The sequence below is a fragment of the Fusarium oxysporum genome, chromosome 8, assembly GCF_000149955.1.
Source record: "Fusarium oxysporum f. sp. lycopersici 4287 chromosome 8, whole genome shotgun sequence".
NCBI classification, from domain to species: Eukaryota; Fungi; Ascomycota; class Sordariomycetes; order Hypocreales; family Nectriaceae; genus Fusarium; species Fusarium oxysporum.
Window position 1 is genome coordinate 1,445,506 of NC_030993.1, and position 14,770 is coordinate 1,460,275.

Here is a 14,770-nt window from a genome sequence, read left to right on the forward strand (position 1 = left end):
CTCAGTGGGATCGTCGCGTGAACGTGTCTCTCTGTTTTCTTTTGCCCCCATCCCCCTTGTTCTTCTCTTTCTTCTTGTCTTTGTGTACGCCTTGTTTTTTGTCTTCTTTATTGTTGTTCCTGGTGCATCTCTTCGACATGCGGTGTGTTGAGGATGAGGTCTTGCTGTTGCCAACGAGTTCAGGCATGAGTCGTATCCAATCTTGAATTCTTCTCTGAGCATCATTATTGTACCGCTGCTCTTTGGCGCTATGGTAGATCATATCCTCAACTGACAAGACCTCTTGTTTGCCATACAAGACACCTGGTTCTCTCATATGACTGCGATAGGTGTTGGGTTGATAATGAGCGTAGAAAGGGTCTGGCAGTCCTTGACCTACCCCGCGGCTCTGTAAGTGTGTGCCGTCAGGCTATATACACGATCAGTAAGTGATCTCAAAGTATCGACTGCTCGACTGTCTACTTACAACATTGACATTATCCTGGGATTTGCAGAAATATCCAACCGGCTGCGCGTCGACCCTCGGAGCAGGCTGGCAATCACAGTCGCAGGTACAGCATGGACCGCCTGGATCACAACTCCAATCAGATAAGGATTTCAAGCTTCTAGCCTCCCAACAGACATCAGGTCTGTTAAAAATATGGCAAGTTCTGAATGCTTGTTCCTGGTAGTTTTCGTAAAACTGGCTTTGTGCTGTGCCAATAAGATAAGGCATTTTGACCCAATCGTCGATGTCTGCAATTCCCTGGGCCATGTTGAGATGGATGATCTCTTCACTACAGTACAGCATGTAGCGGAAGAGATAGACGAAGAAAGGAAAGCTAACTTAATAAAAGCACATATAGAAATGATTTAAATTTGGCATCATGCTCTAAGTACATATCCTCTATACTTCCAACACAATATTAAGAGCAAGCACATATGCTGTACAACGATAAACATCTTTCTTAGATCAAAGAGCAGCTTGCCAAAAACCCCATTGGCATAGAATCGCATAAAGAGTACTACGACAGACTGCCAGAAACTTGCTGCGCTTGATGTAGCTACCCTTATGTGTTTCAATACAGCTTCCCGATCTCTAAACAAAGAAGCAAAATGCTTATCCGCCGCTGATACTCTCTGTAGAACAATGCCCCATGCCCTCAAGTGACAGTAAAACGATAGCCAACCCGAATATGTACCAAACGCCTGAGATATTGCGCCATAAAATGCTGCCTGTGCAAGGTGATACAACCACATTTGTTTGTTGCTCGACAAGTCGACCTAACGCAACTTCAAGTCAACTTCCGATAGTTTCAAGCCTTTAAGTGTTTGCTGAATTAGAAATCCCTGACATGGTTTGACTTCCTGGTGCGCTCGTTGAAATTTATGATGTACTGGAGTTGGGTGCCCCTTCGCGGAGATTCCTCCGTAACTCAGCAATGTCATCCATGCCCTCAAGACTTCCTTTGCGGCCCCAGTTCTTGGGCTTCCTTTTAAGGAATGCGCCAACTGCTCCCAGATAACCCTCATGACGGAGGAAGTAAGCCTGCTTCTCCCCCTTACTCCAGAACTTGATGGCATAGCTTAGTGTGTTGATGGTCTGACGATGGCCTCTGATGAAAGAACCACCAAAATAAATATTGGACAGATTGTGAATTTGGGACTGCAGGTAGGCGATCTGGCCAATATTGTTTGAGATGGCGTAAAGGAGAGAACGCGAAACGTCTGCGCTGTTGAAGGATGCGTCTTCCGGCGTAGCAGATCTGCCATCTTCGGCTGCTGATTCAGCCTCTCTCTTCATACGAAAAACTTTACCAAAGGATGAAGCGATTGTTGTGCTCTTGAGTCCTATCTTGCCATAGTCTGTTCCATAGATGTCGCCAACTAGCATATCGACGTTGGCGTTGTCACCGTGAGCGGCTTGTTCAAGCATCTCGTCAAAAGTTCGCGCGCCAGTGAGCAGAGACAAGAGACCCCAGAGAGTACCACCGCCAAGCGATGTACCTCCGACTCGCTGATATGATCGTGGCCCAGTAACTTTCAGGAACGAGACACCTGAGCCGATATTTACAAGCAGATAAGGATATATATTATCCTGTGGCACGACGAAGTGCATGGGGTCTGTTTCGGAATAGGTAAAGACCTCACGGGGGATCTCGGTTATAAAGAAGTCGAGTCCTGGAAAAACCGTCAATTAAAACGTCCTTGATAGCGAGCAGAACCGCTCACCAATGATGAGACATTCCATCTCATCCTCTTGCGACACATCCACTTCGAGTGCGGCTCGAATTTTGTCATAATACTTGTATGCGCCACCACCAGTCGCCATTACACACAACTCTCCCGGTTGTGAGCCATTGACAAGTTGGTTATCACGCAGATGTCGCATGAACTCCACACAGTCATCAATGCGATCTGTTTCGAAGCTTTGAAAGTTCAGTCGGCCGCCGGGATCCGTAGAATCAACTTCGCGCGAGAAGTAAACGAGCTTTATAAGCGATCCGCCAATCTGCAATGACACTCACCGCGTCAGCCATCGCTTCCCTTCTTGTGATTCAGAACGGATATACGTACGTCAATCGCAATATGGCTCACGATCGCAGTGTGGTATGGTAACCGGATGTCGCTCGTTTCGGGGTGCGTCGGGCTCATTCGGCCGTTATGTGATGTGGCACCGCCCGCGCTTGCGCCAGAGGCAGAGGCTGGCGTCGCCGTATCGGGGTCGACGATGAAAGCGCCTTTGACATTGATTCTGACACTGCCAGGGCGGATAATGGTGCTGTCTATTTCATCGGTAGACGTCATGGTACGGCGGCGCTTGTGGTCCAAAGGATGCGCCGGAGCTTGGAGTTCTTGCGCAATCGCATCTTCGTGTTCCGAAGCGGGAGTCATAGCGTGGTTATGTCTCCCGTGCCACGCTCGATGGACGTTCGAGAGGATAGAGGGGGTAAATAGATAGTGGAGATGGTTGGAGTTGAACGGCCAGGGAGCAGATTGCCAATACCCGCGCAGAGTTATTGCATAGCCTGGTTTATGATGATATATAGGGGGGCAGCAACAGGCTTGAACGTATATTCGAAATATGAAATGGAGAGAACAAGGAAGGGGGGAGATGGGCAAGGAGGTCAGAGCTATCTTAACATATAATAAATCGCTGTGGAGGGGCTCTAATAATTGGATGGGGAAACTTGAATATTACAATGGGGTCGACCCTTTATCGATAGTGGTCGTTCATCATTTTAGTTCTCCAAAAGCCGGTGGGCCGAGGCTCCGGATTGCCTGGGGAAAGCTCCCCAGAAAATACGGATACAGGGAGTCAAAATGTACGTATTCGCTCAACAAAGATACATGCGAAATTGGCTCCTTTCCTCCGATTTCTCGCCAATTGTACTCTGTTGAGAAGATCTACAATTGAAGGGCATCGCGTTGGCCTCTTATGCGCATTCTTATTCGGAGTTTTTTTTTTTCTGCTCACGGTGAGACGCAATGCAAGTGTTCTTACTCCCGCATCATAATGCACGAGTTTGACAGTCCCGATGACCCGGCTACGGAGGGGTCATGACTTGATGCCGAGCTTGGCTACCTGAATTGCCGTCGGCTTTAATAAACGGAACGGAGCGGCATTCAAGGACACAGTCTTCAAGAGCGGTCGTTTTTCATCTGTTATCAACTATGGTGTCAATTATAAGCAATGTCAATACTGTTTTAGACAAAATTGCCCGCAGCAAAATGTACCCGAGAATCTCCTAGACACTCCCCCTCAAACGCCCACATCCACAAACAAGTAGGGTATCCGCAGCTGAGATCATAGCAAAGGCCAATACAAAAAGTTTAAAGGAGGCTATTAAAATATTGCCATGGGGCAGTGTAGCCCTTTTGTCATGGCAGGAACAGAACGAAGCTCTCTGGGCGATCAAAAGAAATGGCCTCCGGGAACAGCAACAAAGATAGCTGTGACGATGCCGCCCAGGAGAACTGAAGCGAGTATTGCCTGGACAAAGATGGTGTCTTGAATCTGTCGCAGTGCTGGCTCCTGAATCCAGACCTCGCGGTCGAACACTTTGCGGACAACATTGCGCTTTTCGTACTTGACGACCCAGGGTTCATCCTCGTAACTGTTTTGAGATCCGAACGAGTCAAAACTCTGCTTCTGCGCATCTTCCATGTTCTCGCTGTCCACAAACAGTTCCCACGGCCTGACATGGCGGTGATGCATCCCATGCAGAACAACACACATGCCCTTATAGGCCGCAACAAGTGTGCTTATGCCAAGAACAAGGGCTATGGCTGCCAATGCCCGGTATCCTCGGCCAGCGTTGCTCAGCGTGAGAATGAGCCCAACAACGATGCCTGCGGCAATCAGTCCAACGCCCAGCGATCGAGCGAAGAACACGCGAGCAGGGTTTCCATTGCAGATAGACCATCGGATGAAGTTGGGATGAGCTTGGTGCCGAAGGCTTGAATCAACAGTCTTGAAGACGCTTCGAAAAGCGCTAGGATGAGTTGTCTTGGAGAGCGCTACGATGACCGCCTTCTGTTCAGAGGAGGATAGGTTCAGTTGCCGAGGTGCACCTTCCATTATATATGTTGAGATCACTCTGTTGATCTCTTCTCGAAATGGCTGGATCGTGACTGATAAGGGGTCAGCGATTCAGAAGTCGTTCCAGGAGCGGGATAATTGACTTACATGGCTGTTGCGCTCCAGCCCTCTTGAAGGCGTCAGATGCTTGGCTCTGATGACTCATTGCATTGAGTGACTTCATTGTGCAAGAGGCTGTATAGATCGAGGAATCGTCCCCTTTGCTGCTTTGAGGGGGTGTTGCGAAGGGGTCAACAGCGCTCATGTTCCGATCCTGGCTGCCGACCTTCTTCTCAAAGTCGCTACCTTTAAAGATGGCCGCTGCCTCAGACTCTTTTCGCATCTTATCTGATTGTTCCTTTCTAATCTTGATAACAGCTTCGTCCTGCATGGCCCTAGTCCACTCGGGAGCGAGCTTGACATCTGTTGTTGGGTTCGCATTAAAGCGCTTTTCATAGTCCTGGAACCAGAGATAGAACTGGAGATTCTCGGCAGCATGCTCCACATAGATAAGGTAGGTCATGAAATCACGGACAGTCATAGGCTTAATGTCCAGTTAGTAGGGTGATGAATGGTGAATGCTCTTTACTAACCGGGCATGTGCCACCACCAATGATCCTGTCAAAGGACAGCGAGTCTGGTATTCCAGTGGAGGAACGAGAGGAGCTGGAATTATCCGTAGCATCGGATTTTTCCGCGTCGGACAGCGAGTCGCTGCTCGAAGTGTTGCGGAATGGTTGATGGCTTACATACTTTGGGCGCGTGTAAGAGAGCGAAAGAAGACCCATGCTGAACAAGATAATACGAGAACTAGTGTGAGATTCAATGATTGATGAGAAGGGGAAAAAAGGACTTGACGACTGCAAATGGCCTATAAGTCGCACAGGTCAGCCAAAAGTGAGGGGATAGTGTGTGGTTTAAATAACTTCATGAGCGAGAATGACATCCTAGCGTAGAAGAAGCCTCTTGGTCGTCATGGATAGCCTGTGGCGGACTAAGAAGCAAACACAAGTGACAAATCGTCCAGGGGGTGACCAGGAAATCGGGGCACCACGATACCCAAATACGTTAGGTTTGTAGACAAGCCGTATCAACGTCGAAGTTCGCCTGCCAGTAAGAACAGCCCAGAGCAACCTGTAAGGGGAAGCATAGCTGGGCGATCCTAGAAAGCCGTCGGCAACGAACTTTGCGCCCATAAACTTTATCCTTTTATGGGATGGCCATGGCCTGCGATTTCGTGGCCTCCCCAGGAACACGGACGGTAAGCACCACAACCGCTGGGAATCAGGGAAGATCGTAGGCGGCTGAATGGGTTGCACAACGTCTTTGGCTTGTTCAGCTCGCCCACCTTTCGCACTGACCTTCAACTTATCGATTCACCATCACACCAACATGTTTGGCTGAAACGTGGTCGCCCACCTACATTGTAGGCATGATCGCAAGAGTCGCATAAACAGCTAATTAAAAAGGCTCATCCAGCTGAAGTTCTCTTCTTGGTAGGTAGTCGTGTAAGTAGATCGGATGAACTTCCGAAGCAAGGATGAGCCTGGCACTTGATTTTCGGTTAGTAGATCTTAGTGGGCGCCTGGACTTCATCCATGATCCAGAAGATCTTGCTGGCGGCGGAGGATCAGAACCAAAACGACATGGTCGACGGTCTGAAGTTACACCTAGGTTAGGTGTGGCTTCGCACAAATACTGGGCCTGAGCCCGCCCAGATTACTTGGAGAAGAAGCGGATTGTTCTCAGCTTGTATCCTTCTCAGGTAAGGTAATTTAGGTAACCATGCCTTTGTCCGCCACAAAGGGCATAGAGTGAGCGGCAGGTATCCTTGCCGCCTCTCTGATCACTGAAGTGAGGAATGTGTAGCTGAAGTCTCTTGCTTGCGGCTGGCGCTAGATTCACGATCGTCGGGCAACCCGTGAAAACGGTCCATGCCATTGACATCGACATCGAGGGCTGATTTTTGCTTTGGTGAAGCACATCTGCTTGAACAAGGTCAAGGGCTAGTCCTGAGCTAGCCAAAGCCAACAGAATTGGATAGCTTTAGTGGCCCACTTACGAGATGCGCAACGAAATTTGACAAGTCAATTCCCCAGTGAAAGATCGCTGCTAAACGACGGACAGATACCTGTGTAGTGTCCCGTCCCCTGCCCCTGCCCCTGGACCTTGTCGCCGAGTCTTCGGTAATCTGGGCAAACATAACCTAAACGAGCGTTTCTCCGAGACAGCAGCAATTAATTATTCAATGCATGCGAGGATAATGTCTTGGAATGTAATGAGGCATACTTCTTGTTGAAGACTCCGGCCTTTTTGTTCGATCGAAACTCGAGTCCATCAATCCCCGTTTTTCAAAATCACGCCTCGTTTGAAGATGTCAAGTTTGCAACAAGCTAATCTTCCTAATTGACTACTGTGAATTCATCCCTTGCTGTAATAATGACGTACAAGAAACAGAGTGTTGATAATGGAGGGTGCTTTGGGCCAACTGTGGCTGGCTCGCATTGAGGTGCGTGCATGGATTTATTGATGCCGTGACCTTGCCAGCCATTGTCCTGGAAGTGATAGGTCATGCAATTGCTTTTCTCACTCATGGCTCTATTCTTGAAGAAGAACCATATGCGGTACAGACTGCATAGTCAGTCTCACATTGCTCGGGTGGCATTTGTCATACCTTATACGATACAACCCTGTTCGGTGCTATATTCACACCGGAAAGAAGCTGTTTGCAGCTCCAGCTGAACCATTCGACGTGTGTTGTTTAAATTATACGGTATGTGTGTTTCGCCCTAAGCTAACATCGTTGGAAAACACTTCCGTAACAATGGAGTCTCAAATGGCTGGGATTCAAAGGTTGTGCCGGATACAATTCGCTCCTATTTCTTGTGGAGTACGTGAACAAGTCAGGATGCTTTTATCAGCATCCGTATCCCAGCCACTAAAATTTATCAACGAAAGAAAATTCAACAACTGATAAATGTAAGGATCATGGAACTGATTTCCGAGCTATCCATAGTATGCATCATGGGCCTTTGTCATCTCTTCAGATAGCCCTCCTTGCTGGGCATGTTCTCCCCTCAAGTGTTGTCGACCCTGCCAAAACCTCTCCCTATCCCCCAGTATTTCATTTGCCCATGCCTTTCCAGCTTCAGTTCGTAACTTCCGGGCAACTCCCATGAACTCGCCCAGATCTTTTTCTTTCTTACTCTCCCTTTCGTACTCCACTGCTTGTAAAAGGAGCTCGATTTTGTCAATGTCCTGGGCAAACTGAGCCTCCGGAGTTTCACCAGCTTCGAATTCATGCCAAAGCTTTTCAATCTCGGCAGTGTATGGTCCAGACCATCGATTAGCAATGTACGCGATGGTTGAGGCCTCTCTTCTACCCTTTTCAATCCTGGAGACGCCACTGAAAGGTGTAATATCGCCCACGACAGATTCCGCAATGTCGTGAACAAGGCACATCTTCATGCACTTGGCTTGGTCAAGTTCCTGGGGTGCAAACATTGCTACCATGCCCATTCGATAAGAATGATCTGCAACCGACTCGGGACTGGTAGCTTGTGAGCCCATCGGTAAACGATACTCAGAAATAGCGTGCAACCTACTTGATTCCGTGTCTCTTCCAGCCTTCACGCTTTGTTGTCTTGAGGGCGCCAAGAAGATGGAAAAAGGAGATAGGGGAATCTGATATATTAACTAGGTCATTGTGACTCAAGGCTTTCTCAACCGTCCATGGTTCGCCGTTCTCTGAACATTGGTCGTCAGTACCACTTCGTAGGGTACTTGGAAAAGATATATATACCTGAGCCGGCAGTTGGCTTCTGTAAACTTTCTCTAGACATTTGTTTGGTGCTTGATGATATTCAGGGCTTGTTTCTAGCAGGATGAATTCAAATATCGACGTTGTTGGTTCCTGCAAGTCGTGTTCCCCCGCTCGGGGACGCTTCGGTCCGTGTGCCAATCAATGTTGAAACCTGGCAAGCATCTTATCATGTTGTTGGCTGGCGATTGACCAGTAGACAGGGTATACTTTTCATTCATTGGGCATCTATGAATGGCGAAAGCAAGTGATCTAACGATGGCAGATTTCCATGACTGATGCAACTCGGAGCAGATATTCCGTCACTATTGCACATATTATTCAGTAGTTTATGCCAGTCAACGCATTATCCCTTAAGCTCACCATGCGATCCGGCAATATCCTACGTAACCACAGGAGGAGGAAAACAAAGTAGAATGGGATTGATTACTTTCATAAGTTACCCGTTTGACTCAGAGGATAAAAGGTAACAAAAACAAGTGCTCAGGTCCAGGGTAACAGGTAAGACCAACACCTGAGATAGTTTTATCTTACAACCGTTATGGCAGCCGTTCGGAATGTTTTGAGTATTGAACTTAATAACAATGTCCAATTAGCAGTTTGTCGACGAAGGAGTCAAGAATCTGCGTCTTGATATATTTCAGGGGTGTTCAATTCATCGACTGCCGTGGTTCTGTTCTGGAAATGGTCCAGCGGCTGCCGCCAATCCAATGACCCTTTTCCATCAGCAAGAACAGCAGTACTCATGTGATACTGGCTTGATATAACAGTTTAACTGGAAGTTAATTGCTCCCATTCCCAGATATTATGCTACGTGTGGCTCTGCGCCTCCCCATTGACTTGTATGGGCTGAGATGCTTGATGTAGTTGAGTAAAATATACATAGTGGTTCATTGAATATTCTTAGAAAACTCTATACATGGCTCACACCAGACAAGACTGGCGATTGAGCCATCAAAGAAGTCAACTGATGTCGTGGCTACGAGTTTGACGATCTCGCACATAGCTATACTTTGATGACACAAGTATACATCCACGGATACGAACCTTAACCACACCGGGGACTCTCATGGTTTGACAGTTGGGTGACTTTATTAGTGACACAAAAGCAACTGTTCCGCAACACAAAGGGAAGCACACGCATTGACTTGTTAGTCTGGTTGTCATCAGTAATCATAGTGTCGTTTAAACTCATCACTGCTGTGTGACCGTTTGGAATCATAATTTGCAACCACCTGAACTTCCTGTAAATCATCGTGTTCCCTGAGGTTAATAATCTTATCAGATTCTGAATTGGATGACAAATGTTGCGCCGACTGGCATCTCGCTTGCCGAAGCTGGCGCCGAGCCTCATTTGGACATGATCGTGAAAGTGGACATCTGAAGGATGCGTCATAGTAAGAGAACTGAACATGTGTTGAGGATCTCATCTTATTAATAGAGCACCGACTTTTTTTCTGACATGATTCCAAATGGACCCTGGGAAAAAAATGGTCTCTATCATCAAGGTGCTGCGTATCTCAATACCATTGCGGCTTGAGTGGCCGATAGCGGTTCCACCGTGGCCGTGTCGAACGCGCCGACCGCTTTCCGAGGATCCCCACAGGTCTTCACTGACCTCATCAGGACCCTCTTCACGCCAATGCCGTTTGATTCTCCGATTGACCTCCGAAAGACTGAGAAGCGGCGGGGTACCTAGCGAGTCGTAGGCTGCCTAAGGGAAAGAGCGGCACTGTCTACATGCGGAAGGCAAGGACGATATAACTTCTACAGATTCCCTCGAAATTGGGCGTGATTCAGTCTCTCTTCCTCATACTTCGATACACGTCTTCTTCTGCTCTTGCCCAACTTACACTTACACACACAAAAACTTCTTAGCTAAAGTCAAAATGTCTGAGCTTAAGGCCGGTGATAGCTTCCCAGAGGGTGTCTGGTTCAGCTACATCCCCCCATCGCCTGAAACCTCTGAGTTCACTACTTGTGGTACACCTGTCCCTTTCAACGCCAGCCAAGGTATGTGATCTCACATTCATGTCGTCTAGAATTCGAGCATACCTTACTGACGTCGCTCACTACAGAATTCAAGAACAAGAAGGTCGTTCTTGTCTCTATCCCAGGTGCTTTCACACCTACTTGCTCCGGCTCTCACATTCCTTCCTACTTGGAACACGTCGACAAGATTAAGGCCAAGGGCGTTGATCAGGTTATTGTCATTGCTGTCAATGACCCCTTTGTCATGAGCGGCTGGGCCAAGGCCAACGGTATTACCGACGACAAGATCGTGAGTTTCTCTTTAATTCAACAAGCCAGCATCACAAGATTAACTTGACCAGCTCTTCATGTCCGACAAGGATGCTAAGTTCTCCCAAACCATCGGCTGGAATATCGGTGAGAGAACTGGACGCTTTGCGATTATTGTCGACCAAGGCAAGGTTGTGTACGCTGCAAGGGATGAGGAGCCTGGGAGCATCGAGAAGTCCGGTGCCCTGGGTGTACTGGCCCAGCTGTAATTGAAGTTGCATTGCAATCCACCAAAGGAATAGAATATAGACATGAAACATGAAGGATGATGATAGATCGACACGCGTTCACTTCGAAGCATCCGAAAATGACCTTGGTCTGAAACGTTTTATTTTTTGCGAAGCCTGTTCTCGTATCATAAGGCATTTTGTCGTTAAATCTACCAAAACATGTTGCTAATACCCTGATCGACACCATGACTTGTTTACCTAGCCACCATACGATTGTACAGCCCGTGTTCATCACGGCACAAAGAAGATGCGGTTTTTGTTTGACCATTTTGCATTGCTCAGCTATCAATGCACCCTATTGGCAATCCATGCACCCGAGATTGTAGAAGAACCGGCCGGACAAAGACACAAGAACCACGGACTCCACTCTCCCATTTTCATCCTCCCTCAAAGTCCATTCCTAACTTAACGGGTCTTGGCCTGAACCTTGGGGGCAGAGCCCTTGGCACCCTGCTTGCTGACTTGTCGGACAGCCTGGCCCTTGGAGGCCTGGGCAGCGAGCTTAGCCTTCTCGGACTTCTTGGCAGCAGCGTCGGCCTGCTTCTTCTCCTTGCTCTCCTTGATGGCCTGGGCTCGGGCAGCGGAACGGGCCTCGGGTCGGATGTTGCGCTTCTCCTTGATCACGTCGAGAGAAGCACCAACGATGCCTCGCTGGGACTTCACGGTGCGGCGGGTTCGCTTCTTAGCAACCTCCTGTAGAATATGTCAGCTCCGTTGAATGGTGACAATCGACAACACACCAGCAGTGATTGCTGCTGTGAATGCTGCTCAAGTTTGGTAGATTCATACCTCAGAGATACCCTTGCGGTGCTGTCGGCGGTAGAGGACGGTCCATGCGATACGGCGGGGGTTCTTCCTTTGCAGGAAGAGAGACTCCGACTTGCCGTTCTGGAATCGGAAGATCTTGCTGTCGCCACGGACGTAGAGCTTACCCTGTGAAGCGATACCCGTTAGCCTTTTGATGTCCTGATTTAAATCACACCGAGTGCTCGTCCTGCGATCCGTCATCGCCATCATCTCCCTCCAGCGACCAGGGAGTTTCGCATTTCGATAATCGACCGGATCGCATCAACGAGACGGATGGGGATAATGGCTAAAAGAGCGTACCTTGCCAGGGTAGATTCTCGCGCCGGAGAAGGTGTCCTCGTAGGTTCGCATCTTGTCGCTGGTTGTGCGTTGAAGGCGACAAGGTGTTGTGTAGTTGACCGTGGATTGGCAATGGCAAATGGAAAGTTGAGGGTCGTGACTGCAGTCAATTTCTCGAATTGTGTGCAAACTGACTAATCTAGGGCAGGCGCGATGCTTAGTTTGGTGGGGGGTGAAAAGCCATCACGTGCAGGTGCGCACCCACCCTGACGGGACCGGAGAATCATTGGTTACTTATGTAAACACCTTAGGTTCCCTATCATGAGCCTCGCGACTTACACCACCATTATACTGAGACACGACAAAAAGTCTTGAGTCTTCAGTCTTGGCCCGTGGTTTTTGTATCAGCCTCTTGGATAGACTGGATATGGCTAGATGACGTCCCAGGCGGATCTGGTGGCACAAGCAGTACTGCAACAATTCTACAAATTACCTTCGAAGCGAAAACCTGCTGTTCGTGACAATGGCGTTCATGAATGGGTTCCGCTGAGTGGCATCGTTGCTGAGAAAGATGGCATTCTAACATGTCTAGCCCTGGCGTAAGCGCATTCGATTCCCGTTTCCTTGTCTGCGTATCCTAAAACTTTTTATCGTAGAACCGGCATGAAATGCCTACCGGCGTCAAAAATATCACAATCCAATGGCGTGGGCATCCATGACTGGCATGCGGAGGTCCTGGCTATGCGAACTTTTAACCGTTTCTTGCTTGATGAATGCGAGAATATCCTCGAGAAAGATGACGAGTCGAGTATCATTCAGAGGAAGATGAGCACTTCAAATCTTAATGACACTCCTTTGCAGTTATTCGAAATCAAAGATGGCGTCAAGCTGCACATGTATTGCTCAGAAGCACCATGTAAGTAATTTCAAACGAAAACACTACTTTTACTGAACAAGCAGGCGGTGATGCTAGTATGGAGCTCACAATGGCTTCCCAGGAAGATGATTCAGCATGGGAAACCCCAACTCCTGCAGATGCAAAGCCTGGAGGTGATGCACAAATCTCTTTACTAGGAAGGGCTTGCTTCTCTAGGACTGGAATTGTTCGACGAAAGCCTGCTCGAGGAGATGCGCCTCCAACATTATCCAAGTCTTGCTCTGACAAACTTGCGTTGAAACAATGCGCTTCACTTCTCTCAGCCATCACATCAATATTCATCGATCCTACCAACGCATACATCAGTAGCATCATCTTGCCAAGATCCCAATACTCTGATCTTGCATGTCGACGTGCCTTTTCAGCAGAAGGCAGGATGAACCTCATGGCTGGTAAAAAGTGGCTGGGAGGCTATTCATTCAGGGAGTTCTCAGTTGCGACGACGGGCCTGGAATTCGAGTTTTCGAAACGGTCTGTACAGACGAGAGCTGACAAGATTTCGGCGAGCAACCTAGCAGCAACATGGTCACGATCAGGTTTCGAAGAGAACATCATTGGGGGAGTTATTCAAGGTCGGAAGGCTTTCAAGACAGACGGAGCAAGTCAAGTTTCCAAGCGTTGTATGTGGGAGGCAGCAAACGATCTTGCTAGTAGAATAGGCGGCGCTTCCTCTTCCACAGCAATTTGTCCTGGTGGTGAGACGTATCGCCACTTGAAACAAGGACAGTTGATGGCTCACCGACGGCAAGTTAAGGACGAGGCCCGTGAGATGGCACTGTCAGGGTGGATCAGAAATGACGGAGGGTCAGATTTCCAACTAGAAAAACGTAGCAATCATTGGCATCATTAGAGATTGGTATTTCTCCCGATGTAAGTCGTATTTTGTTTGTTCGTACAGATCAATCAACCTCAGCCAGCATAAGGTCGCCATTCCACCATGACATTCCCAAGCTGTGACCTTTTGCGTACCCATACCTACTCCTCTGCTACACAACATAGAGAGCGGGGGAGTGACTGTTACGACTGCCCAAAAGGGGGGAAACATAAAACCCGCCTCGTAGGAGAAACTAGCCAGCCTCTTGGCCGAACAGACCTACGATTTCACTACCCCTTCGCCCTTGACTGTGTAGAGTAACTTTACTCGACCTTGGGCTCGTTCTCGAAGTTCTCGCCCTCGACCAAGTCGGGGATCTCGTCATCGTCCTCACCCTTCTCCTTCTGGAGGTTCTGGTAGCTCTCGGCGAGCTTGCGCAGAGAAGCAAGGGAGTCGGGGCCGAGCTGGTTAAGGATACCGGGGACAAGCTCGGTGAGCTCCTTGTCCTCACCGTTACCATAGATGGCAAAGGTGTTGGAAGGAACAGCAGCGTGAACTGTTGGAGTGGAAAGAGAATGTCAATAAATACCAAACCCCACGAACCATGTCAGAATAGGATGACTAACCCTTGGGAGCAGCGAAGTGAATGACGTTTCCGTCCTGCTTGAACATGTTGACCTCCTCAATAGCCTGGATGGGCTGAGTGTTCAGCTTCTTAAGGGCGAGCTGAAGCTTCTTGTCGTCAGCGCCGGAGCGGGCGGGCGCACGCTTGACCTTTCGTCGGGGGGTACCCTTTCCACTGAGTCGTTCCGTTAGCAGCGACAACTAATGGTGACGGCCTAAAAGCATCGTAATGCGTAAACATACCCTAAATGACAGATCAGTTTACTGCTCTCACCTCGAATTTAATTGTCAAAGTGCGCAAAAGTCACGTACCAGTTCGGGCGCTCAGGCCGAGCTTCTTGAGGCGTTCTTGGACTTCGGCGGACGACATGATGGGCGAAATTCGATTGCGGGGGAT

General features: G+C 48.6%; 8 protein-coding genes across 10 annotated transcripts; 2 read left to right on the forward strand and 6 right to left on the reverse strand.

Moving 5' to 3' along the window:
* Position 1: 1 nt before the first annotated feature.
* Positions 2-754, reverse strand: FOXG_03119 (uncharacterized protein; the record flags this gene model as incomplete). The annotated part of the gene is made up of 2 exons (XM_018380663.1): positions 2-409; positions 467-754. The coding sequence occupies 2 exons, from the start codon at positions 752-754 to the stop codon at positions 2-4; spliced, it is 696 nt and encodes a 231-aa protein (XP_018236987.1).
* Positions 755-826: 72 nt separating this feature from the next.
* On the reverse strand, positions 827-3,209 carry FOXG_03120 (type II pantothenate kinase). The gene is made up of 3 exons (XM_018380664.1): positions 2,557-3,209; positions 2,212-2,491; positions 827-2,160 (listed from the first exon to the last, which is right to left on the reverse strand). The coding sequence occupies exons 1-3, from the start codon at positions 2,872-2,874 to the stop codon at positions 1,367-1,369; spliced, it is 1,392 nt and encodes a 463-aa protein (XP_018236988.1). The 5' UTR covers positions 2,875-3,209; the 3' UTR covers positions 827-1,366.
* Positions 3,210-3,539: 330 nt separating this feature from the next.
* Positions 3,540-5,993, reverse strand: FOXG_03121 (uncharacterized protein). 2 transcript variants are annotated; one of them, XM_018380665.1, is made up of 3 exons: positions 5,155-5,993; positions 4,670-5,105; positions 3,540-4,614 (listed from the first exon to the last, which is right to left on the reverse strand). In XM_018380665.1, the coding sequence occupies exons 1-3, from the start codon at positions 5,347-5,349 to the stop codon at positions 3,896-3,898; spliced, it is 1,350 nt and encodes a 449-aa protein (XP_018236989.1). In that variant the 5' UTR covers positions 5,350-5,993; the 3' UTR covers positions 3,540-3,895. The 2 variants fall into 2 exon arrangements, with proteins under 2 accessions (XP_018236989.1, XP_018236990.1); XM_018380666.1 differs by having other exon boundaries at positions 4,670-5,993.
* Positions 5,994-7,250: 1,257 nt separating this feature from the next.
* On the reverse strand, positions 7,251-8,558 carry FOXG_03122 (uncharacterized protein). Of its 2 annotated transcripts, XM_018380667.1 has the most exons (3): positions 8,364-8,558; positions 8,167-8,308; positions 7,251-8,111 (listed from the first exon to the last, which is right to left on the reverse strand). In XM_018380667.1, the coding sequence occupies exons 1-3, from the start codon at positions 8,401-8,403 to the stop codon at positions 7,568-7,570; spliced, it is 726 nt and encodes a 241-aa protein (XP_018236991.1). In that variant the 5' UTR covers positions 8,404-8,558; the 3' UTR covers positions 7,251-7,567. The 2 variants fall into 2 exon arrangements, with proteins under 2 accessions (XP_018236991.1, XP_018236992.1); XM_018380668.1 differs by having other exon boundaries at positions 7,251-8,308.
* Positions 8,559-9,985: 1,427 nt separating this feature from the next.
* On the forward strand, positions 9,986-11,607 carry FOXG_03123 (oxidoreductase). The gene is made up of 3 exons (XM_018380669.1): positions 9,986-10,394; positions 10,460-10,662; positions 10,715-11,607. The coding sequence occupies exons 1-3, from the start codon at positions 10,271-10,273 to the stop codon at positions 10,889-10,891; spliced, it is 504 nt and encodes a 167-aa protein (XP_018236993.1). The 5' UTR covers positions 9,986-10,270; the 3' UTR covers positions 10,892-11,607.
* Positions 10,159-12,393, reverse strand: FOXG_03124 (60S ribosomal protein L24). Its single transcript, XM_018380670.1, has 3 exons — positions 12,020-12,393; positions 11,702-11,845; positions 10,159-11,605 (listed from the first exon to the last, which is right to left on the reverse strand). The coding sequence occupies exons 1-3, from the start codon at positions 12,068-12,070 to the stop codon at positions 11,318-11,320; spliced, it is 483 nt and encodes a 160-aa protein (XP_018236994.1). The 5' UTR covers positions 12,071-12,393; the 3' UTR covers positions 10,159-11,317.
* On the forward strand, positions 12,333-14,348 carry FOXG_03125 (uncharacterized protein). The gene is made up of 3 exons (XM_018380671.1): positions 12,333-12,597; positions 12,655-12,914; positions 12,959-14,348. The coding sequence occupies exons 1-3, from the start codon at positions 12,434-12,436 to the stop codon at positions 13,783-13,785; spliced, it is 1,251 nt and encodes a 416-aa protein (XP_018236995.1). The 5' UTR covers positions 12,333-12,433; the 3' UTR covers positions 13,786-14,348.
* Positions 14,073-14,743, reverse strand: FOXG_03126 (nascent polypeptide-associated complex subunit beta; the record flags this gene model as incomplete). The annotated part of the gene is made up of 3 exons (XM_018380672.1): positions 14,073-14,305; positions 14,376-14,548; positions 14,682-14,743. The coding sequence occupies 3 exons, from the start codon at positions 14,741-14,743 to the stop codon at positions 14,073-14,075; spliced, it is 468 nt and encodes a 155-aa protein (XP_018236996.1).
* Between the last annotated feature and the right edge of the window lie 27 nt (positions 14,744-14,770).